This window comes from Talpa occidentalis, unplaced genomic scaffold (genome assembly GCF_014898055.3).
Source record: "Talpa occidentalis isolate TD23 unplaced genomic scaffold, MPIMG_talOcc4v2.1 talOcc4.3, whole genome shotgun sequence".
Classification (NCBI taxonomy): Eukaryota; Metazoa; Chordata; class Mammalia; order Eulipotyphla; family Talpidae; genus Talpa; species Talpa occidentalis.
In genome coordinates, this window is record NW_023603184.1 from 127,737,031 (window position 1) to 127,761,126 (window position 24,096).

A 24,096-nucleotide genomic window follows, 5' to 3' on the forward strand; every position below is an offset into this window, starting at 1 on the left:
ATTCTCTTGATTAATAGAGAGACCAGAACTCTCTATATTAAATGGATAACTTTTATGGAAAAATTTCACATTTTGTTCAGTCATCTACCAGGTCCAGTATGCAACACAATCCCTCATTTTCTTTATCCTGGATTTCAAAAGCAACCATTGTTTTTTTGTTTTTTTTTTAAGATTTATTTATGCATACCAGAGCTGGGGAGTAGGCCAGAGATGTGGGGGGAGGGGGAGAGGATTCACCAGCAACTGAGTAGGGAACAGAATAGGCAGATCTACAGAAATACACTGCTGATGGGAGCAGCGGGCTAGACAGGAGAGGTCTGCTGTGCCATGTAGGTCACCTCTCTGGCTGGGGATCGAACTCATGCTGCAGTAGCTGCAGATTGCTTCATAGTGCTGACGCTTAACCCCACTGTGCCACCAGGGAGGCCTTCAATTGTGCTTTTCAATACGAACACATAATTCACCGGGGATTTCATCCATACACAGACACACACTACATGGAGGTGCATGTGCATATACACATTCACAAAGAGACTAGAACCCAAACGTTCACAGTGCTTATTCTGTTTTGTGAACAGTGATATTATGGAGCTATTCACCTTCTTTTGGCTTTATTTTTCAAAATTTTGTCCAATTAGCTAGTATTTGCATTATAAAGGGATTTTTCCCCCAAAAGAAATTCAACACAATATTCTGAATACAAAATATGTGGAATAATGTAACTATTAAAAGAAAATACATTGGAAAGAAAAATTTTAAATATAAGTAAAAAATATAAAATACCACTTCTGTAGTTAAAAAACTATTTTAAAATACTTACATAACACGAAAATTTCTAAGCACTGTATTTATTTTAAAGTCCGATAACAGGGTCCTCCCTGGTGGCGCAAGGGATTAAGCTGATACCAGCACTATGAAGCTATTTGCAGCTACTGAGTTCGATCCCCAGACAGGGAGGTGACCCACATGGCGCAGCAGACCTCTCCTGTCTCGCCCGCTGCTCCCCTCAGCAGTGTATTTCAGTCAATCTGCCTGTTCTGTTCCCTACTCTGTCTCTGGTGAATCCTCTCCCCCCCCCAACCCCTGGCCTGTACCCCATTTCTTGTGTGCATAAATAAATCTTCAAAAAAAGAAACAAAGTCAGGTAACATTCTCAAATCTTATTTCAATAAATTTTAATCAAACTCCAGCAAAACTATAGTAGTGTTTCAACTTTACTGTCAGTTCATGGTGGCATTATTTTGCCACCTTTGTAGAACTCTATCCGAGCTACAAAAACAAAATATAATGCTTAAATATTTCAGGCTTACATGTCCTTAACCCGTTGTGTCTCAACCAGCCTCTTAAAAACTACATAAAACAGTGCCTTCCTTGCTGGCACAGCAGGTTGAGCGCAGAGCTGTGACGCTGTCTGCAGCCTCTGCAGCGCGGGTTCGATCCCAGTCGGCCAGGGAGATACCCACATGGCGCGGCAGACCTCTCCTGTCTCGCCCGCTGCTCCCTTCTGCAGTGCTTTTGGTCTGTCTGCCTGTTTCGCTCCCCAGTCTGTCTCTGGTGAATCCTCTCACCCTCCTGCACCTCTGGCCTGTACCCCAGCTCTTGTATAAATAAAATAAAATCTTAAAAAAAAAAAAAAAAAAAAAAAAACTACAGAAAACAGACTGAGACAAGTTCCTGAGAAACAGGAACTTGGGACTCTACCTGGTTCGACTGCATGCAGCTCTCTGCAGCTCCTGTATCAACTGACCAGCACATTCTGGCTCCCTGCTGGCCGCCTGCAGCAGAGCCTTCCTAAACGCATGCCGGCACTTCTTCTGGCGGGACTCTGCCCGCTCCAGGCGGCAGAGGTGTTTATATTTCTGCTGAAAGTAAGTGCAAAGTTGGGTCACCCTGGAGCTCCTACTCTCTGTATCATCATCGTCTGACCTGGAAAAACAGGGAGAGAAATAAGACTGATTACAGACAGGCTCAAGGTGGCTGGATGCACAGGGTTAGAACTTGTGGCATGTGAGTGTATAATTAACAAAATGAAAGGAAGAAAATTCCAGTAGAGCTGAAAATAAACACACTGTTTCAACAATAATGCAGCACAGAAATTTCAACAGCTTTAAGAAGTTTAACCTCTGGGCATGTCACAATTAGATACAATACAGCCATGTCTTCTAGATTTTAAGTGATCAGGGGTTCTTGGGAAGAAAATAATTTCTTTACTTACTAAAATATCTGAGTAAATGACATGGCAGTTATGAGGAAATACTGATCACAATTTTTATAAGCTAGGTCAGACCAGAAGTAGAGCAGTGAATACTAACAGTGCATTATCAAAGAGTTGCCTATTAGATGTACTAGTTGTTTCAAACCAGCTTTTTCTGAGCACAAGGGACTATGGTGATGGTCCATGGGTGAACTGGTGGTAGGAATTTTACAGGGACTACATCTGACAGGAGAAAACATACACTGTACAAAAAGGAAGAATGATGAGAAATATGTATAGAATATATATAGAATAAAAAATGTAAAAAAAATACAGCCTTTTCTTGCTAAGTTCTTAAGGAGTTTTGGTGGTAGGGATCACAATCATGCCATGGTACTTTATCTATATAGACACTAAACAGAATTTCATATACCAGGGATTATACTGAGGCTCTTGTCATTATGCTAATATTAACTGACATGGCTCTGTTAGATGTTTGGAATCTGTATCTCGGGAGGTTAGAGAGGTCACTTTTGTATCAAGCAAGTGTGATCTCACCTTTCTGTTAGGAATAATGCATAATAGACTTGAAAACTGACCTGTGTCATTTTACCTTCTTTCTCTTCCATCATAACACAAATAAATAACATAAGTGTGATACCACAGACCATATTATCTTGCTAATCTTCTGTACATCATTGCTTGGTTTCTCTTTCTCTTCTTAAATGATATTACTTTTTTTCCCCCATCACAATAGCCCTTCACAGGTGATTCTGTAAACTTCTGTTTATTATCTGTCCTAAGTAATGTGTTTTCTTCAGTATATAGTCTATTACAGATATACCAACAGAAGGATCTTTACTTCAGTCTTTTTGTTTATTCAACATTCAAAATTTACTGAATGTCAATTTTGCTGAGTACTGCCGAAGAGAAACAAACATTTCCTGGAATTTGCAATGCAATTCAGACAAGACATACATATCCTGAAATTTAAACAATTCAAAAGGACAGAATCAGTAACTAACACTGTGGTAAAGAGAACAATGATTCAAATATCTAAGCACAAATTAGAAAAATCTAGAAGCTTTTAAAATTTCAGATTCTCAGGTATATTTACTGTGAATTGTTCCCTGAAGTACTACAGCAAGTCTTCATTTTTCTTCTTTCCTCTTGTCTTAGTCCTCACTCCATTTCTGGGAATTCTTATTCATTTCCAAAACTTTAACATTGACTGACATAATAAAGACACAAATCTGTTTTCTAGCCCACATCTTTTAATTAAATTTCAGATACAAGGCATTTATTTTGTGTGTCCTTCCATATCTAATTAACCAAGAAGTGCCAGAATTAAGCAGGACAGAATACTGAGGAGAGGAGCTCAGAGAGAATTTTAAAGATCTGCAGAAGGATCCTCTGAGTCTTTACCTGAGAATCGATCCTTATGTGGGGTGAGAATACCCAGAAAAACTACATGAAAAGGATAGGACAAACACATCCTTGGAGCTCACCCAGGGCCAGGGCTAGTTTGTGTTCTCACCATCCAGAGTGGAAAAACCTGTAATACTCAGGGCTCTGGAGAAGTGTATTGCCTCAAGACTGGGATAAAATTAGTGCTAACCCAAGTATGTTGTGGTCCCATTTAGCAAAGCTTAAAAAGCAAGACTTGAAAGTCGTTTCTAAATAACATAATTACATCTCCAAACAAAACTCAATAATATTTAAATATTAAGTATTATAATTACTTAGCTATTTTAATATTTATCTTAAAATATTTAAGACAAAAATAACCAAAAATCAAATAAATAAAAATGTCCGACATTAAAAGTAATCAGGCATTCAAAGAAACAGGAAAATAGAACCCATAAAGAGAAAAATCAATCAACAGAAAGAGAACCCCAAACAATACAGATGATAAAATTAGTAAACCAGACATCAACAACCAGTTACTATAACTATGTTCCGTATGTTCAAGAAACTGTGAGAACAGAAGCAGAAATGGAATATACATTGTTCCTCATCAATAGCAAATAGCAGTACTCCCAATACTGATGTTTAGGTCACCCTGAAAATTAAAATAGAAATCATAACTACCACTTTTTAATCATTTCTCAGGTACCAGGCACTGTGCTGAGTATTTGAAAAATTAACCTGAAATATCCCAAGTTAAGTTGATGTTATTACACTCAGAAAACATGCTTGATCGTATATGTACCTAAGAAAGCTTAAGCTCATTTATATGTCTATCTGAAAGAATATACCGATGATAAGTCTTGAATGACATATAAAATGGAACTTCAGAGAGAAAAAAAAAAGTGTAGTATTTTCCAGTACTATAGAGATCTGGTAGGCAGGGACCACAGTGTAAATGGATGCATCAATTCTAAATTCAACTTAATTGGTTCCTTCAATGATAAGTGAAACAGGCACAGAAATAGATTCACCAAAAACAGTTAAGAGTAGCTTTCTTCAAATAATGGAATATTTTTCTCCCAGGTACCTAGGTTACTACTATTACAATAAAACTAGATCCAGCTTAAAAAAAAAATAGTATATACAGAGAAAAATCAACCTACCACAATAGCAATTTAAGAGTAAAGCAAAAAGAGACTCACATGTGTCTTTCGTATCTGAGGGCTTCTCGGATGGACCATGCAACCTGGTATGGAGAGGCCTGCTCTGAGTCCTCCGGCTCCTCCCCACTCTCTTCAGACCAGTCCAGCCCTGGGGCAGATGGGAGGATGTTGCAAGTCAGGGAAATTTGCTCTTATTTAAATTTAGATTAAAAGGTACAAAATACACAGCACAAATAAGGCAAATACTATCATAGTGTAACGAAATGCTGATGAGTCTCTCCATGTTCTTACAGATATTAATAATGAACATATGATATACACTCAGGTTTAAAAAATGACATTATCACAAAAGGGTTATGTTCCAAGGATGAACTTCTTTCATTAGTTGTTCACTAATGGAGTCACAGTGACACAGGTAAAGAGAGAGTTCAGGTTAGGGGGAAAAAAAGGTGTAATTTCTTACAAATAGCAAAACATCATACACTACAATAATGTCAGACAGATATAAAACATATTCAAGATGATGGGGGAAGAAGCTGAACATGTGTTCAGGCAAAAACAAAAACCAAAACATGCTGAGGGAGTCACTCTACACTTCAACCAAGGGCTCTGGGGTAAATGGTCAAAGGCAGATGTGCTCAGATACTTCCAGAAGACAGGACTCTGTCCACTAGCAGGGTACCCTCTGACTCTTGCTCCCAGAGGAAGAGAAACAGGAAGGTGGTTCTATTTCTATGTGGCTTGGGTTTCTTTTCATTCATTTAAACAATAGCTGCCATACTGTTTAATGTGCTTCACTTTGAAAACCAAGTTTAGAGGAAAAATAGAGACATATACTATGAACAATGCTTACTTATTTTAAAATTTTTAATGACTAGAAAATTGTTGCCTCCCAAAATAAACATTTTACCTTCTTAAAAGTTTTATATCTTGAATAGGTCTGACTGACATTGCACAGTCTAAAACTTAACAGAGTGGCTATGTAACTCGAATACACTCATTTACTGTACAACTTTGACTTTCTATCTCCATAACTAACATTCTGTCTTCCTCAAAAATCAGACCCTCAAAAATCAAGACTACCTTCATTAGACAGTTATGCTAAAAATGACCTCACATATTTCTCCCATAATTCAAACGAGTTTGTCTGTGCCAAATAGGGAAATTAAGAAAAGGTTAATAGAAATGCAAATTATAAATGCTTAAAATTAAATAACACTGTCACTGGCATCAACAAACCTCAAATCTAGTTAAAAAGGTTACTCTCTAAAATGTCAGGTCACCTCAAGAAGTAAGTTTCTTTTTCTACACTAAAATTACTAATTTTTTTGGAAAAAAATCTATAGAAAAACAAGCAGTCGGCAGCAGATCTCTTGCCCGGGGCTTCTCTTCCTGTATTTTAATAAATCCACCTTTTCTGTTCTCAAATAAGCAAAAAACCCACACATTAAGCAATCACAACAATGTCAGCTTCAGTATATTGAAGGATGAGGCCTTTCAAATATAGTCACAACTAAGGCATCTTTAAAAATTACAAAATTAAAAATTATAAAATGAGTTATCTTTTATCACTGCCAGGACACCTAGACTTTCTCTGAAAATGTGAACTCTAAGTCATAAGAACTAAAGTGGAAATATTTCTCCAGTTGTGAAATTAACTGTCCAATAAAGTAAACCTTTGATCTTAGCTTCATTATCGTTAGTTTTAATGTAACTAACTGAGATAACCAGCCCAGACAGGACTGTAAAAGCTAATTACAAGACTGCATTTTTCTCTAAGTACTTGCTGAAATGAATGCAGGTTGTGCTTGGTCATAATGCAGGTTGTGTTGCAGTTACTAGTTTCTCCAAAATAATCTTTTCTTTGGAAATGTGCATTCCAATACATTTGAATTTAAATAAAATGAAAAGATAATACTCTTTCTTTAAGTTTTCATTCTGTTCAAAATGACTAAAAGTCAGCCCTCAATGCAACACAAAATTTCAGTTAAAAAAGTTAAAGTTGGGGCCTCCCCGGTGGCGCAGTGGTTGAGCGCTGGGTTGCGAAGCTGCCCGCGGCCTCTGCAGCACCGGTTCGATCCCTGGCTGCTCCCCGGCCACCGGAGGAGGGTCCCACATGGCGCGCAGACCTCTCCTGCCGCCCGCTGCTCCCCTCAGCAGTGTACTTCGGTCCTTCTGCCTGCTCTGCTCCCCGCTCTGGCTCTGGTGAATTCTCTCACCCTCCCGCGCTTCTGACTGTACCCAGTGCATGTATAAACAAAACGAACAAACAAACCAGCAAACAAATAAATAAATCATGCCTCTATTAAAAAAAAAAAAAAAAAAAAAAAAAAAAAAGTTAAAGTTGCCAGTATTCAGAAATAAAAATTTAAGTGAAAATTTAGTAGATGAGGGCATCCCTGGTGGCACAAGGGGTTAAGCACCACACTGTGAAGCAATCTGCAGCCTCTGCAGCATGAATTCCATGCCCAGCCGGCCAGGGAGCAACCCACATGGTGCAGCAGACCTCTCCCTTCTCGCCCACTGCTCCCCTCAGCAGTGTATTTCAGTAGATCTGCCTGTTCTGTTCCCCACTCTGTCTCTGATGAATCCACTCACCCCCCACACCTCTAGCCTGACCCTAGCTCTTGTATGCATAAATAAATAAATCTTTTAAAAAAATTTAGTAGATGATATAGGTAAATGGTGGACTAATACTTTTTCAGAAATGTTACATCTGTCTCAAAAGTTAAACTCTCATGACTCTCATAACAGATGACTAAAATATAAGTAACAGAAGAACTAAAAAGAAAATCTAGGGCCTCCCTGGTGGTCTAGGAGTTAAGTCTCAGCGCAATCATGCTGTGGCCTGAGTTCGATCCCTGGCCAGGGAGCTAACCCACATGATGCAGCAGACCTTTCCTCTGTTTCCTGCTGCTCCCCTCAAGCAGTGTATTTCACTAAATCTGCCTGTTCTGCTCCCCACTCTGTCTCTAGTGAATCCTTTCACCCCTTGCACCTCTGGCCTACACCCCAGTTCTTCCACACAAATAAAAAGAAAAAAAAAGAAAAAATGTAGGCATACATGTTTATATACACCAAGAATGAAGTGGGGGGGCAAGGGTGAGGAAAGTCTGACTCAAGAGATAGAAACCTAAAAAAAAAAAAAAAGAGAGAGAATATAGGGCCTCCCTGGTAGTGCAAGGGGTTAAGACACAACCTATGAAGCTATCCATAGCCACTGCAGCATGAGTTCGATCCAGGCCAGGGAGCTACCCACATGGCACAGCAGACCTCTCCTGACTCACCCTTCTCTCCTCAGCAGTGTATTTCAGTCAATCTGCTTGTTCTGCTCCCCACTCTGTCTCAGGTGAATCCTCTCACCCCCCACACCTCTGGCCTAGACCCCAGTTCTTGTATGCATAAATAAATAAATCTTTAAAAAAAAAAGAGAATACATAAAAAATTTAATTTCAAAATTCCAAAATCATTAGATATTCAAAAGCAAATAACAAATGGGAGGAGAGACTTGGCAACAAACACAAAATATGTATAAAAAGCTCTTACCAATCAATAGAAGATAAAAACATCAATATAAATGAAAGAAAAACTTAAAAGGCAAAATAATGAGGGATAGGGCCTCCCCTGGTGGTGCAGCGGTTGAGCGCTGGGCTGTGAAGCTGCCCGCAGCTTCTGCAGCGCCGGTTCAATCCTGGCCACCAGCGAGGGTCCCACATGGCGCGTAGACCTCTCCTGCCGCGCCCGCTGCTCCCCTCAGCAGTGTACTTCAGTCCTTCTGCCTGTTCTGCACCCCACTCTGGCTCTGGTGAATTCTCTCACCCTCCTGCGCTTCTGACTGTACCCAGTACTTGCATAAATAAATAAATAAATAAATCTTTAATAAAAAAAAAAAAAAAGTAAAAAATAAATAATGAGGAATAAAACTGCTCCAAAAGCATATGGACAAATATTTAAAGCTCCATTATTAATTCAAAATAGCAATTCTCACTCAAAGTATGGTCCACAGATTCCCAGGGATAACTGAGGCCCTCTTTAGGGAATTCCTTAAGTCAACATTACCTTCAAAATAATACCAAGACGGGGCGTCCCTGGTGGTGCAAGGGGTTGGGACACAACCTATAAAGCTGTCTGCAGCCACTGCAGCACGAGTTCGATCCCCCGGCTGGCCAGGGAGCAACCCACATGGCGCAGCAGACCTCTCCTGCCTCGCCCGCTGCTCCCCTCAGCAGTGTACTTCCGTCTGTCTGCTTGTTTTGTTCCCCACTCTGTTTCTGGTGAATCCTCTCACCCCCAACACCTCTCGCCTGTACCCCAGTTCTTGTATGCATAACTAAATAAATCTTAAAAAAAAAAAATACCAAGACATGATTTACCTTTTTCACTGTGCTGACATTTGTACTGATGGTATACAAACCATGGTGGTTAACACTGTTGGCACCTTAGTGTAAAAATATCCTTGAGATAGCCCTTATTTATTAAAGATGGTTTATTTTATTAAATCTCTACTCTTGAATATTAGTCTTTATGATGCCTGAAGTATACATTAAGACCTCTGCTGCATATGAAGAAGCTATGATAGTTGTATTGACAAAGAGCACTTGTGTGACTGTGTTCACTGTGACTTGAATGGCTTTTTTCATTCAGCACCATTTTTATCTGAAGAATGACTGAAACAACTATGGTTATTAAGACTTGGATATTTGGCAGTCATTTTCTCCTATAGTGTAATTATCACTTTTCAAGGAAAACAATGGACGGTATTGGTTGCCAATGATAAAATTCGTATTTTGACTTAAAAGTCTGAATTTTTGATTTTTGGAGAACTTGATTCAATCATTGAGAGCATGACAACTTACTAATAGTTGATAGGCTTTTCTGAGATTGGTGGTAATATTAAAGTATGAGATTTTTTAATTTTGCAACATTAAGTATATCAACATTTGGAAAATCTGTGTATCTCAGTAAGCCAGTATTTTTCTAAACGACCAACTCATGATGTTACAACAGCATACACAGGTGAAAAATCCATTCACAATAAAAGACAGCCCAATGAACTTTAATGTAGCTGCATGCAAAGTCCCTTATAGTTGCATGCAAAGTTCCTTCATAAAGTTATAAATGTTTACATTACAACTAGACTCTAAAAAACTACTTACCCCTTGACGGGTTTTGATGTACAAAGAAAAATACCCAAAATTATTTGAAAAAAATTCCTCGCACTTATCCAATGGAATGCTCTTCAGCTATTAAAAAACACAAAATAGGCCTCCCTGGTGGCCCACACAGTTAAGACACAACCTATGAGGCTATCCAGCAGCCACAGGGAGCCGACACATGGCGCAGCAGACCTCTCCTGACTCACCCGCTGCTCTCCTCAGCAGTGTACTTCCATCAATCTGCCTGTTCTCTTCCCACTCTGTCTCTGGTGAATCCTTTCACCCCCCACACCTCTGGCCTGTACCCCAGTTCTTATATGCATAAATAAAGAAATCCTTAAAAAAAAAAAGACAACATAGGGCCTTCCCAGGAGGCATAGGGTTTAAAGTCTCAGCACTATCAAGCTAGCACTAGCCAGTGCGGCATGAGTTCGAGCCCCCGACAGAGCTAATCCACTTGGTGCAGCAGACCTCTCCTGTCTCACCTGTTCCTCCCCTCAACAGTGTATTTCAGTAGATCTACCTGTGCTGCTCCCCACTTTGGTGAATCCTCTCACAACCCCCACACCTCTGGCCTGGACCCCAGTTCCTATATGCATAAATAAATAAATCTTTTAAAAAATTTTTTTAAAAAATGTAAAGGCTTTTACATTTTTATTGTAATTAAAATTCTTAGAAGTAGAATTGGCAATTCTACTTTTTTTAAGATTTATTTTATTTATTTATGCGTACAAGAGCAGGGGTACAGGCCAGAGTGCCAGGGGGTGGTGGGGGTGGTAAAAGGACTCATCAGAGACTGAGCAGGGAAGCAAAACAGGAAACTGACTGTAATAACTGCTGGGGGAGCAGTGGGCAAGACAGGAGAGGTCTGCTGCTCCATGTGGGTAGCTCCCTGGCCAGGGATAGAACTCATGCCACAGTGCCTGTAGATAGCTTCAGAGTGCTGAGACTTAACCGCTTGTGCCACAGGGAGGCCCAACAATTCTATTTCTAAGAATATATTTAAAAGAAAAATTAACAATGTGTGGGTCATTTTTAGAAAAGCTCTATATATCTAATAATTCATGATATAAACTGGAAATAATTTAGAGAGAGAATTCAGCTATGACAAACTATACTGGGTATGAAAATTATGAATTGGATAATATATTGTGAAAACCTTAAAAAAAAGGGTTATAAAACAGTACCTATCGCAGGAATTCAATTTTATATATCTAAAGATATATCAAGGATTAACAAATGGATATTAATAGGAATTGGGATGTTCTAATTTATTATTTTTGTTTCTATTTTTTAAGTTTTATTATTTTTAAATACCAAAGGTCATGCCTGGTTTAATAACATTTAGTAACAGATGGAACAATATAAAGATACAGATGAGGAGTTATTAATCCCATCTCCATAAAATCACACACTATCTAATTCCTCAGCCTGGTAGTATATATGCATTCATACTTTTCCTATGTGAAATAGGCAAATGTCTAGCCATACTCTTGATCAAAGATATAATAATGTCCCTTGCTCATTAACTTTGCTAGTATTTACAAAAATGGGACAATACAATAACTGCACTTTTTCTACTTGCTATATCATGGGCACATCCAGGTAGAAAGATAACCTGATTTCATTCATTCTTCTTAATAGCTGCCTCATACATAAAATGTATGTGCCATAATTTACTCAAGGTCTCCTATTGGTTGTTCAGGTTGTTTGCAGATTTTTAAAATCTTAAGTGATGTTGCAATAAACATCCTTGAACATACATCCTTATATTCTGGTATGTTTTTATCCATAGGATAGTGAGTTTGCTAGTTATACATATACTATTAATTAGCAACTACTGCCATATTACTCACCAGCAATGTATGAGATCCCATATCCTCATCAACTCTGATATAGCTTTTGCCGATCGGTGGTAAGTCACTGTTATTTTATTTGCACTTCCACACCTGCTGTGGTGACTGAAGTATCCCCAACCTTTGCCCATTTTGCTACTGGGGTTATATGTCATGCAAACACTTTTTCTTGAAATTAAAACCATAGCTTACACCAAATTCAAGAATAAATTCCAAAAGAATTAAAGGTTTAAATGATGAAAAACAATCATACTAGTAAAGAAAATAGAAAATACTTGTATAAACTTGGGATCAGGGAGACTTTCTTGAGCAAAACAGATGACTTAGAATTAACAAAGGAAAGACAGACATTTGACTACATTACATTTCTATCTGTATTTTTCCACAGATATTGTGAACAGGTATTGCTTATATTGCTTTGGGAACTAAAAAAAAAAAAAAAGTTTAAAAAAAAACTGTTGGCATATATTAACACCACTATCATTATTCCAAAGTCCTATGATAAGACATGTAAAGAACTTTATTAGACACACAGCATACAAACACAACTGCTGTTAATGTAGCCATTAACACTCCCAATAGAAACGAGGACTAGAAATGCTAAATTCCCAACTGCTATTTCTGTATCTGCTCACAAAGTGATAGTACCCCGGCAGTATATTTACTTCAAGGCCTCTGCCTCAGTCCAGATCTCTAACTGGACCACTGTATGAGGCACTTCCCTATCACATGTGCGATAGTTATGAAAATGAAGCCTCCCACTAAGCAGCAGGGTCTGTTAATCACATACACATGATATGGCAGAATGGATAACTCACCTAAATGGGGAAACAGATCAGTGTCCAACTGATGCTTTTGGGTGCACAGTTTCACCAGTCTCTGCAGTCGACTTATACAAGAGAAGTGTGGCGAGAAGGCTGTGGCTTTCATAAGGACCCGGTCAGTCCTGGGCGGGCCCGCAACGGGTGCCCGACTGGATGGCAGGAGGGGCAGAGGCCTCCTGTGAGACGCCTGCCTGGCTTGTGCTATAGTGTGTGTGGTGGAGGCCACTCCCTGCATTGGTAGGCTGGTGTTCTGAGGTTGAGGTGACTTGCAGACTAAACCCTGCGGTGGCGCTGGAGGTTTTAAAGAAGTGGATAAAGGTGACAGGTGGGAGTGTGGCTGCGGAGGCTGTTGCTGTGAAGGTGCAGGAGGGGGACTAAAGTGCTCTTGTCGAACTTTTAAAATCTCTGTCTCTCTCTGGCGCTGCCGATTCTGGGCCAGCTTGCTCTGCAGCTTCTTCCTCACGGTGGCCCCTTTCTTCAGGTCATCGTCTTCCTCGTTGAAAGCAAATGGATCTTCCAACTCAGTTTCCAGGTAGTGGAGAGGGACCCTTGCCCCAGGTGGAGAGAGGGACATTCCATCCAGTCCATTGGGCATCTTCAAGGCCAGTGTGGGCACCGTCAGGCTAAAGGCCATGGTATCCATCTGATGCCTGACCTTTACCTCATCTATAGGATCATTCTTTTTCTTCCTCTCTTTTTTCGGGATAAAGCCAAGTACCTGCAGGTGGCTGTTGCAGTACCTTTAAAAATAGACACACACATGGGAAAATGTTCATTATACATATTATGAAAAACAATACAGAGCTACATATTCTAAAACAGGAACCCTAATATGTTCAATGCATGTAGTCATTCTTGACATCCATGGGTTTAATATATGCAACTTCTGCTACCTCAAGGAGTTCTTAAAGACTGTGGTACTTTTGCTGAAGCGAGTAAGTAAATGTACATGTAGAGGCTGCCAGACAAAACCTAGCCATTCAGCTTGAGAGTGGCCTTGGACAAGAACACAGCTACTGCATCTCACACGGCTTTGCTACTCTCTATTCACAGCATACATGGTAACTGAACAAAGAGCAAAAAGATGAAAGATCACTTCAATTTCTCTTATGCAGAAAAAAAATATATGTCCGAATGCCGTTCATGCATTTGGAGACTCACAAAGATCATATGACATAACCCTTAAAAATGTCACGTGTTGGGCCTCCCAGGTGGCGCAGCGGTTGAGCGCTGGGTTGTGAAGCTGCCTGCAGCCTCTGCAGCGCTGGTTTGATCCCCGGCTGCTCCACGGCCACAGGAGGAGGGTCCCACATGGCGCGCAGACCTCTCCTGCCGCCCGCTGCTCCCCTCAGCAGTGTACTTCGGTCCTTCTGCCTGCTCTGCTCCCCGCTCTGGCTCTGGTGAATTCTCTCACCCTCCCGCGCTTCTGACTATACCCAGTATATGTATAAATAAATAAATAAATCTTTAAAAAAAAAAAGACTGTATCCCTTAAAAAAAAAAGTCACATGTCTACAGTGTGTGTGTGTGTGTGTGTGTGTAAGGGGGGGAGAGAGAGAGAGAGAGAGAGAAAGAAGGGAAGGAGGAAGTAAACCAATAAAACTAGTAAGTGCGAATACAGATGAAATGAGCCTCAATAGCCACCTATAACTACATAGAACATCTCTATACCTAACTGTAGTAGGTACTGAAATAATTCCCTTTATACATATGAGAAAACTAAGCTTTACAGGAATTTTGGGCAAATAACTTGTCCAATTCAGCTGGAAAGTGACAATAATTGAGCGTTGAATTAAAAATCAAAACTCACAAAGACACTGATCAGTCTGCAATATTGAGGTTATTTTTGTAAAGTAAATGCTATTTTAAAAACACTATGAAAGGATAGAATCCTATTACATAATGAGAAAGTAGAACGCCTGTCTTTCCTACAAAGCACACTAAAAACCCATGTCCTAGGCCTCCCTGGTGACACAAGGGGTTAAGCACAGCACTACAAAGCAATCCGCAGCCCCAGCAGCACAAGTTCAATCCCCGGCCTGCCAGGGAGAAACCCACATGGCGAGGCAGTCCTCTCCTGTCTTGTCTGCTGCTCTCCTCGGAAGTGTATTTTGGTCAATCTGCCTGTTCTGTTCCCCACTTTTGTCTCTGGTGGATCCTCTCACCCCCAGCATCTCTGACCTGTGCCCCAGCTCTTGTATGCACAAATGAATAAATCTTTAAAATAAATAAATAAATAAATACCCAGGACACATTTAACTAGTAGAAAAGTAGTATTTTCCAAACTAATATACTTCATTCAGTTCCACAGATATTAACAAGTATGCAGTAAAAACAGTAGTCTGTGTGTAACTAAATATGAAAAATGTGGGCTTACAAAGAATTGGACAATAATTTTGTTGTTTGTTTCTGCAGAATCACTTCTCGAAGCATGTTGTATACTAATGTACATTACGGAGCTCCAGTGGGGGACATGTGCACACCTGGCAACATTTCCAAAACTTTTTTTTTTAAAGATTTATTTATTTATACAAGCACTGGGGTACAGGCCAGAGGCATGGGAGAGTGAGAGAATTCACCAGAGACAGAGCAGGGAGCAGAACAGGCAGGAGGATCGAAGTACACTGCTGAGAGGAGCAGCGGGCGAGACAGGAGAGGTCTGCGCACCATGTGGGAATCTCCCTGGCTGGCCTGGAATCGAACAGCAATCTGTGCTGTTTACGGCCTCCCTCAGAGGCCGCGGACAGCTTCACAGTACTGCACTCAACCCACTATGCCACTGGGGGAGACCCAACATTTCCAAAACTTAACACCTAAAGGGGGAGTTCCTACACCTTTAAATCACAAACAATGTTGTCGACCAATGTTACCACAATAGAGAAAAAGAAAGAAATATATTGATCAGAGATACTCTTTAATTTTAAATAGGACAAATAAGAAAATCTTTTCTGGACAAAAGAGATCTACATGGTATGTGTATGTGCTGCCTAGATAATTAGTACTAGGTTCCCCAGATACCTTAAAAATAGAGCATTAAGGGGGCCTCCTTGGTGACACAGGGGTTAAAATCTCAGCGCTATTAAGCTATTGCCAGGCAATGCATCATGTGTTCGATCCCTGGCCGGGGAATTAACCCACATGGCACAGTAGACCTCTCCTGTCTTACCTGCTGCTCCCCTCAGCAGTGTATTTCAGTAGATCTGCCTGTTCTGTTCCCCACTCTGTTTCTGGTGAATCCTCTTACAAGTACACAGCCCCACTCTGGCACATCTGGCCTACATCCCAGTTTTTGTATACATAAATAAAAATAAATCTTAAAAAAAAAAAAAAAGAGCACAAAGCCAAGCCAACACCTTGCAATCCAGCAAAAGCAAATCTGCATACACAGCCCTTCTTTCGCCTATCCTTAACTCTCACATCAGTCATCAGCAGTCTTACAACATACAGTCTGAAATCTAAAAAACCTTGCCTCCTGTGAGAGCATTCTGCATAACTAGATGTACAATAGCTTCCTTAGCATAGCATTCAAAATAAGTATACAAATATGAATTTTTAGTGTAAAATAATAAATAGGTGATTGTGAATGGGTTCTTTGGAGGGATGAAAATGCTGTGAAACTAGACTGCTGTTAACAGTGGCACAACTCTGAATATTCTAAAAAATACTGATTTGCACACTTTAAATGGGTGAATTTATGTTATCTAAATATATCTTAGGTTGTTTTAAAAAAGAATAAATGTACAGGAGACAAGAATATTTCTGGGCACATATATACCACCGTGTGTGTGTACATATATGTGTACATATAAAAAAAATTATAGCAAACTAATATTTAGAACACTGTAAAAACCAACTGAATATAACCACTTATCTCTGAAATAACAAGGCTATATACACTAATGACCCTTAGCTTCCCAACTGTACAAGAACATTAGAAAATAGATTTTACTTTTTACTTACACCAGTACTTCTATTAGTGCATTACACTATTACATTTCAAATAGGTAGGAATCCCATAACTTAACATTTTTAAAACATACCAGGTAAATTAGAAATCAAATATTAAAATGCTTCCTCTAGCTGACCTCCCATCAGATAATTTTGTCAATTAAAAGTCCTTCAGAATTTGTTATCTAAAATAACACATAAAACCATCTCAAATCTGTGTCAAGAGTAAGCATATTAATAATACTGAAATCTTGTTTTCAAAAGGATATTAATCTTTTCTGTATTATATTACAGTGTAGTTATAATGATCAATACACATATATAAGTTTAGACACATTATTACATTAATTCAACCTGGAGTGTTATCATCTACTGATGTCTATTTTAAACAATTTTCAAACAAGTCTACAAACTAAAAAATATCTGTGTTCATATGGTCTTGGACCAACTTGGGAAAAAAACATATAACTTTTTTTTTAAGAAAAACTATGCTTAGCTTGACACAGCAACACAGCACTATGAAGCTATTGTCAGCAACTGCAGCATGAGTTTGATCCCCAGCCAGGAAGCTGACCCACATGGCGCAGCAGACTTCTTCTGTCTTGCCCACTGCTCCCCTCAGCAGTATATTTCTGTAGAGTTGCCTGTTCTGTTCCCCAATCTGTCTCTGGCCCACACCCCAGTTTTTGTATGTATAAATAAATAAAAATAAATCTTTAAAAAAACAGGAAATTACTTGGAAGACATGATACGGAATAAATAGTTCAGAAAAATCAGAAGTGATTCTCACTTCACTTCTTGTTGTCTTGCTGTTAGCTACTAAGAAATAGTTGCTTCAGCTAAAATTAAAAAAAAAATATTTCAAGGTTGGCAACTGATTCAAGCTCAACCATTCTTCAAATTAAAAGGAGTAGGGGTTAAAAAAAAAAAAAAAGGAGTAGAGGTTAGAAGTGATCATCTTCAGTATGCTAAAACCAAGTGGTCTCTTTCTCACCTGAGATTAAAATTTTATTCTTTGCCTCACTAAGCAGCTGTTTCTAATTTTCAGGTATTGTAATTTGAAACCTTAAATGCACATTAGAAATTCTAAGAATTGCTTCTCGGCCTTTTGGCTAAGATCAAGTGTAGAAATTCAAAGAGAGTATCCCCAAATCACCACATTATACTAATTCATTTTGGTAGACTCAATCATTACTATTTCATATTAAAGGTGTAAAATTTGCCCATCTGAACATAAAATACATTTTTCAACAATTTTATGCAGGTAGCATTTTCTTAGTTATAGGAATAAGGATGAATGTTGTATATATATTCTTAAGATAGTAGGAAGTTCCAATTTTCTATTTCAAACTAAGAATTTGAGACTTTGTGGAAAACAAGCATGCATCCCTGGATAATATCTTATTACAATGATCAACATTGATTTCTGGAGAATTGAAGACAAAGAGTATCTGAGGTAGAGTATAAATTTTCCTATGAACATGGAAAATGAATAACAAGCATAAAAATACCCCATATTGTTAATTTTATTTTAATTCAGCAAAGCATATATTTGTAATTCTAGTCATAAAGTCTAACCTTCTGTGAAAGTAGTTTCTAAATATGGTAAATATACTCTATATGAAACCCTTTATAACAAAAAGAGGCAAGATTATAGAACACTCCCAAGCACAGTTTAGAAGTCTGTTAGAAAGTAAATCTGAATGATTCAAGTGCACGTTCCTTTGAAAAATTCTTTTTCAATAAGTACATACACTTTGTGACTTTTCAAACACGGACTGAAAAATTCCAAAATTATTATCATTAATAACAACCTACATAGTTTCTATAATTTCTCTCATTTAGGCAGAAGACAAAGCTAACCAGAGAAATCAGGAGTTACTTAGCAAGGCTGAAAACCAAACACATCAGTACTAAGACTTCAAGCAACAACTTTGAGAAACATCTTTTTCAATAATCCCAGAAAGTCTGTAAGATCAAATAATTCCCCAAATTTGCTTCTCCATTCTTGTTAAATGGCCATCTCTCATCCTTCCAAGCATTTCAAAGTTTATGTAGAGTATCCACAAAACTCAACATTTAAATTCACTCTATCAAAGCAAAAAAAAAAACAAAAATGGGAAAAATTCCAAGTCCACTAATTAAATCCAGGATTTATTACTGGTTTTGGCGCTTACCTACGATCTTCTGATTTGGGGATGGGGTTGGTGCAGCGTTGGCTGTTATACTTGGCCACATATTCACATTGCTTGAAGGGGGCAGTCTTGTCCTCCAGAACGTGTCTGATACAGAAAGCGTAGCCGTTGAGTCGCCGCTGCTTGCACAGTTTGGGGCTATATGAGCACAAGGGCTTATTGTCAACCTCAGAGAAGTGTATATGTTTCCCTTCATACATCACGTGACTCTATTCCTTGTGAACATCAGCTAAAAGACCATCACAAAAAAAGAAACCCAAATGATAAGTCAGAGAACATAAGGCAGATTTAAGTTGAGAATTTCACTGAGGGGCTTCTAACCCCACAGCCATACCTGATTTTAAATCTTCTGCACCATAGCAATGTTAAGACAACCCCAAGGATACCAGTTTGGAATGCTGCAGAATCAAGATGAAGCAGATTGTCTACAAAAATATCAAAAGGCCTAGTTAACAAATAGAAATAAGCAAAGTTGCTCACCTGGGAATTAAAACACCAGGCTATCACCCTTCCGAATGGGAAGGATTCTTCATTGCAATTCAATATCCCAATATTGAGTTCAAACAAGAAAATAAGAGACATTAGAAAATATTAAGCTACTTTACCCCTCCAAATTGAACTAAATATAAATAGCTTTTACTCTGCTTACGTTTTGTAAATACCTCAAAGCTATAGGGCTCTGGGCCTCCCCGGTGGCGCAGCGGTTGAGTGCTGGGTTGCGAAGCTGCCCGCAGCCTCTGCAGCGCCGGTTCGATCCCCAGCTGCTCCCCGGCCACCGGAGGAGGGTCCCACATGGCACGCAGACCTCTCCTGCTGCCCGCAGCTCCCCTCAGCAGTGTACTTCCATCCTTCTGCCTGCTCTGCTCTGGTTGGTGAATTCTCTGCCTCTGGTGAATTCTCTTACCCTCCCGTGCTTCTGACTGTACCCAGTGCTTGTATAAATAAATAAAAATAAATCTTTAAAAAAAAAAAGCTATAGGGCTCTTCCACCAAACGAATGTCATAAGGTGGCAGACTTTTTATCTTGTGACTGGCAGTTTTTATATTATACATATTTTCAGAACCCAAATCCCCTTCCAATGCCAATGGAATGAAAGGGAGACCAAAGTTTCCCTCTGAAATCCTTTATTTTTTGGTATGATGGCAAAATACCTGGCACCTTTATAATAAATGTTACTGTGAAATACAGAGAAAGAACAGATTCTTGATTTTTTTTAAAAGACATTGCCCGTTAAGGTTCCCCTCCTCACTTATCCCATACAAAATATAAATTACTTTAGCCCAAAGACTAGTCACCAGCCACACTCCCATCATTCAGTCCAGGGCTCCCTGCCACGTGGTGCTCAATTACAACAAACAGGGCAATAGTCACAACTAAGGAATCTTTGGAGCTTTGATGAGAAAATATTAAGGGGGGGAAAAAAAAAATCACACAATACTCACTACACTCTCCACACACAAAGTCCAGCAGTAGCATTTACATACTATAACACAAGTAGCCACAAGGAAACCGAATCAGCTCTGTGAAGTCATGATCATAATAGGTTAATGGCATCAAACCACCTTCTTTCACACTCCAAAAGGCACCCAGATGGTGGATGGAACAGTTTAGACACCAGTGACAGAAAAACTCAGGAAATATTCTCCTTTAGAAAACGGAATGTGAAATTCTTTACACCAGTGAATGACAAGCTAGATAAATGCTGGAGGGACCAAAAGATGTGTCTGCCCAAGTCTGAAACTTGCCAATTTCAGTGTTGGTTTGAACAAATCATTTAACCTCTCTGAATCTCAGTTTTCCCCTCTATAAAACAAGAATAATAATAGTAGCTGTGTTATCATCAGCTTGTTCTAAGGAGCAAATGATACAAAGTATGCAACACACTAAGTACCATTCCCAGTACATGTCAAACACCAGACAGATGGGAGTTATTATTCACAAATGTTAATTTTTAATATTCCTACATTCTACCTGCTGACAAAAAAAGGTGGAGAATATGTACTCTCTTGGGGAAACATTTCACTTACTCTCGAAGGAAGGAAAAAAGATCTAAGATTTTAACTTGGTTAAAAATCATATTCATGCTGTCAAAACACCAGCAAAAATGTAAAACAATGCTACTTCAATAACTAATTTTAAAAAATCACATTCACTGCTAATATAATCACATCAAATAAAACAAAAACAAGAGTTTTCCCTTCTCACTTCACTATGATGCAAGGAAGAAAACGGGACCAAAAAAAAAACAAAACAAAACAACACATTAATTCAGCTGCCCTAAAGTTCTGGATGTTCAGGATAGGAAATATTTCACAGCAAGTTCATGCTGTCTTACTTTACACTCTTTGGCCTGCTTATCCACCTGGCACACATAAAGCTTTCAATGAATTAGCTGAAGTAAAATTACATGTACTTCAGGGAAAAAGAAAAGAAAAAAACATGCTGGATATAAGTGGGAAAAAAGTAATATACAGTCAATTTGATTGCCTTTACGAATAAAAAAGCAGTCTATAGATCTACGTGTATGAGAAAATTTCATAAACCACACAAGCCCAAAGCCAGTCATGGAAGGGTCTGAGGGTAACTTTTTAGGTAAACACAAAACCTATGAAAATTGATCTAATTTTTTTAAATTAGCTAGAACTGCTAGAACAGTATTAATAATGTCTACTACCATTGTGGCTAACTTTAAAAATAAGAACAGCTTGGGCCTCCCCTGGTGGCGCAGCGGTTGAGCGCTGGGTTGCGAGGCTGCCTGCAGCCTCTGCAGCGCCAGTTCCATCCCTGGCCACCGGCGAGGGTCCCAGAAAAAAATAAAATAAAATAAAATAAGAACAGCTTCAGGTCAATGGTAGGAATTAGGCTGACTTTCATCCTAAGATGTGTTTTCCATCCTTAATAGTAATTCCCACTTTTTTTAAAAAACAAAAAGCTCAGAATTGATGGCTAATTTACTGAAAATTCTTTCAGTTTCTAGGAAGATGCTCCTTTTTCCCTCCTTTGCACTTTTTAAAACACGATGATTAGTATTTCCTGATCCTGAGTTCTTTTTACATTCCTGGCATGAAAGCAATTTGGGCATCATGTATTATCCTTTTAATGTACCAATGAATTACACTTTTTAATATTTAAGATTTTTGTTTCAAAAATGAATTTTAATTAATGTGCTGATGAATTACACTTTCTAATATTTAGGATTATTATGTTTTAAAAATGAATTTGTGTGTGTGCGTGCTGTCAGAATTTGATATCAATATAACATTTCAAAAAATAACTTCCTGTTCTTTAAAATTTTTAAAGCATTGCAGTTATGATGTTCCTCAGAAGGTTGCCCCAGCCCAGCAGTGCCTTTTTTTGTGATCAGGTTTACTAATCCATCTGCATACAATTTAGTAGTATGCCCTCTTACATTTAATTCCCTAAATAACTGTGAATCACTCATATTCTACATGCGTTATTTGTGCTTTCTCCTCGTGTTCATGATTCAATAAAGGGCTACCTGTTTAATATTTTTTACCATCAATCTAAAATCTCCGGGACTTGCTAGTACCTGTTTTCTCATTTATCAATTTCTGATTTTATCTTTGTTAGTACCTATTTCTGCCTTCTTTCCATTTTGTTACTTTTCAAAAAACTTATGGGCTGGACTCCTGTATTTTCATCCTTTTCTTGTTTAGTAATTCACTTATCTTATGAATTTTCCTCTTAGTTCTGCTTAAATATTTCCTATAGGTGTTAATATGCATATTTTTGATTATCAATACTTCTGGTTGATGTGGGCTTGATTTTTTATTTTCTCCTTTGACCCAAGAGTTATTTAATTTTTTCAGAGGGTAGAGATGCTTTCCTTTGTTTTAGTGCTAATAAAGAACAAGCATAATCTGCACATATCTGCTTTTTTGATCTGACTCAGATCTGTTGGGGGTGTCTAGCAGATACTCTTCAAAAAGTCTTCATTGCTTCCAGGACATGTGGTTTGTCATACCACATATCATGCTATATATGTCCAGTATGTTATTATTTATCAACAGTTCAAAGGGATGGACAAAATCCTCTATAATTTGATTTGTCTGTTTCTCATTATTTTTGTTTTATAAATTTTAAAGTTGTATTACTCCACCCTTTACCACTACAAAGTGCAATTGGTTATCAACCTTGTTTGACACAAATAGCTGGACTCTTATTTTTGTGGCTTGAATGTGCTAAGTCTTTGCCTGTCCTTCTGCTCTCAAGTTTTCTGCTTGAGAGGAATTGTTTTTAGATAATAGGTCAGCAATGTATGACTTAATAGGACAAATTTGGCCCACTGTCTTTTTTTTGCAAATAGTTTTATTGGAACACTGTTCTGCTCATTCATTTATATATTGTGTCTGGCTGCTTTTGTGCTATAACAGTTGAACTGAGTAGTTGCAACAGAGATTTACAGATGTAAAACCTAACATATTTACTAAAACATTATTTGTTGGTCCTTTTTCAGAGGCATCTTTTACTGGGTTTGATGTTTTTGCTCCAATCTGAGTGTTTTCTTTTAATAAATGAATTTATTCAATTTATAATTATTTACTTATATGTACTTCATCTTAATTTTACTTTTTTGAACTGCTTTGAGCTTTCAATTCAATCTTTTAATTACATATTTCATTATATAGTCTGTTTTCTTGGAAGATTTATAGTTGAGGTCCCATGTCTGTATTCCTCACTACAAAAATTATAGTGTACTTTGCATTATTATGACTAATATGAAGAGAGAAATTTCCCATTTGTAATTATTGACCCAACCGCAATGCTCAGTATTTTTTCCTCAATTTATTATTTCCATGTTGCCATTGATTGTAACAAGCTAATGCTAGTTCTTCATATAAATTTGTTTGACCATAATCACTAATCTTTTTAACTTAATTTTCATTTCTCAATTCAGTATTTTGTAATATAGTACTCTCCCTTCTCACCTCCCCTAAGGACTGATGTTTGGGAACTGTCTATTTGGAAATACATAAAATATTAAACTATAGCTTGCCTAGACATAAAATTCTTGGACCATACCTTTTTTTTTTTAATTCTACTGACTTTATACATTTCCCCCCATGTTTTACAGAATGGAAAAGCCTGAGGTCAGCATCTTTATTTTATTTTGATCTAACAATAAAGTCTTTATATTTATAAACTAGAAACCATTCTAAAATATCAAGGTTTTTTGTGTGGGAAACTTAATGTCTTGAAAGGTTTTTTTTTCAACTTTATTTATTCTCACCTTCTGCAGGGGTATCAATTATTAATATGCTACATTTATTATATTGTTATCATTTTTTCTAGTCTTTTTATTTAGAATTTCTACTTGGATTATTCAAA

The 24,096-nt window shown here is 38.1% G+C and overlaps 1 protein-coding gene across 6 annotated transcripts in view; it reads right to left on the reverse strand.

Annotated features, from left to right (window-relative positions):
- Positions 1–24,096, reverse strand: part of INO80D (INO80 complex subunit D) — a 56,312-nt gene that overhangs the window by 20,970 nt on the left and 11,246 nt on the right. For 3 of the 6 annotated variants that reach the window (XM_037523904.2, XM_037523907.2, XM_037523906.2), the window contains exons 2-6: positions 19,081–19,171; positions 18,729–18,975; positions 12,598–13,343; positions 4,807–4,915; positions 1,702–1,926 (exon numbers count right to left, since the gene is read on the reverse strand). In XM_037523904.2, coding sequence (XP_037379801.1) covers positions 1,702–1,926; positions 4,807–4,915; positions 12,598–13,343; positions 18,729–18,946 — 1,298 coding nt within the window. In that variant the 5' untranslated portion in view covers positions 18,947–18,975; positions 19,081–19,171. The remainder of the gene's footprint in view (positions 1–1,701; positions 1,927–4,806; positions 4,916–12,597; positions 13,344–18,728; positions 18,976–19,080; positions 19,172–24,096) is intronic. The other 3 variants (XM_037523909.2, XM_037523910.2, XM_037523908.2) reach the window with 1 other exon arrangement.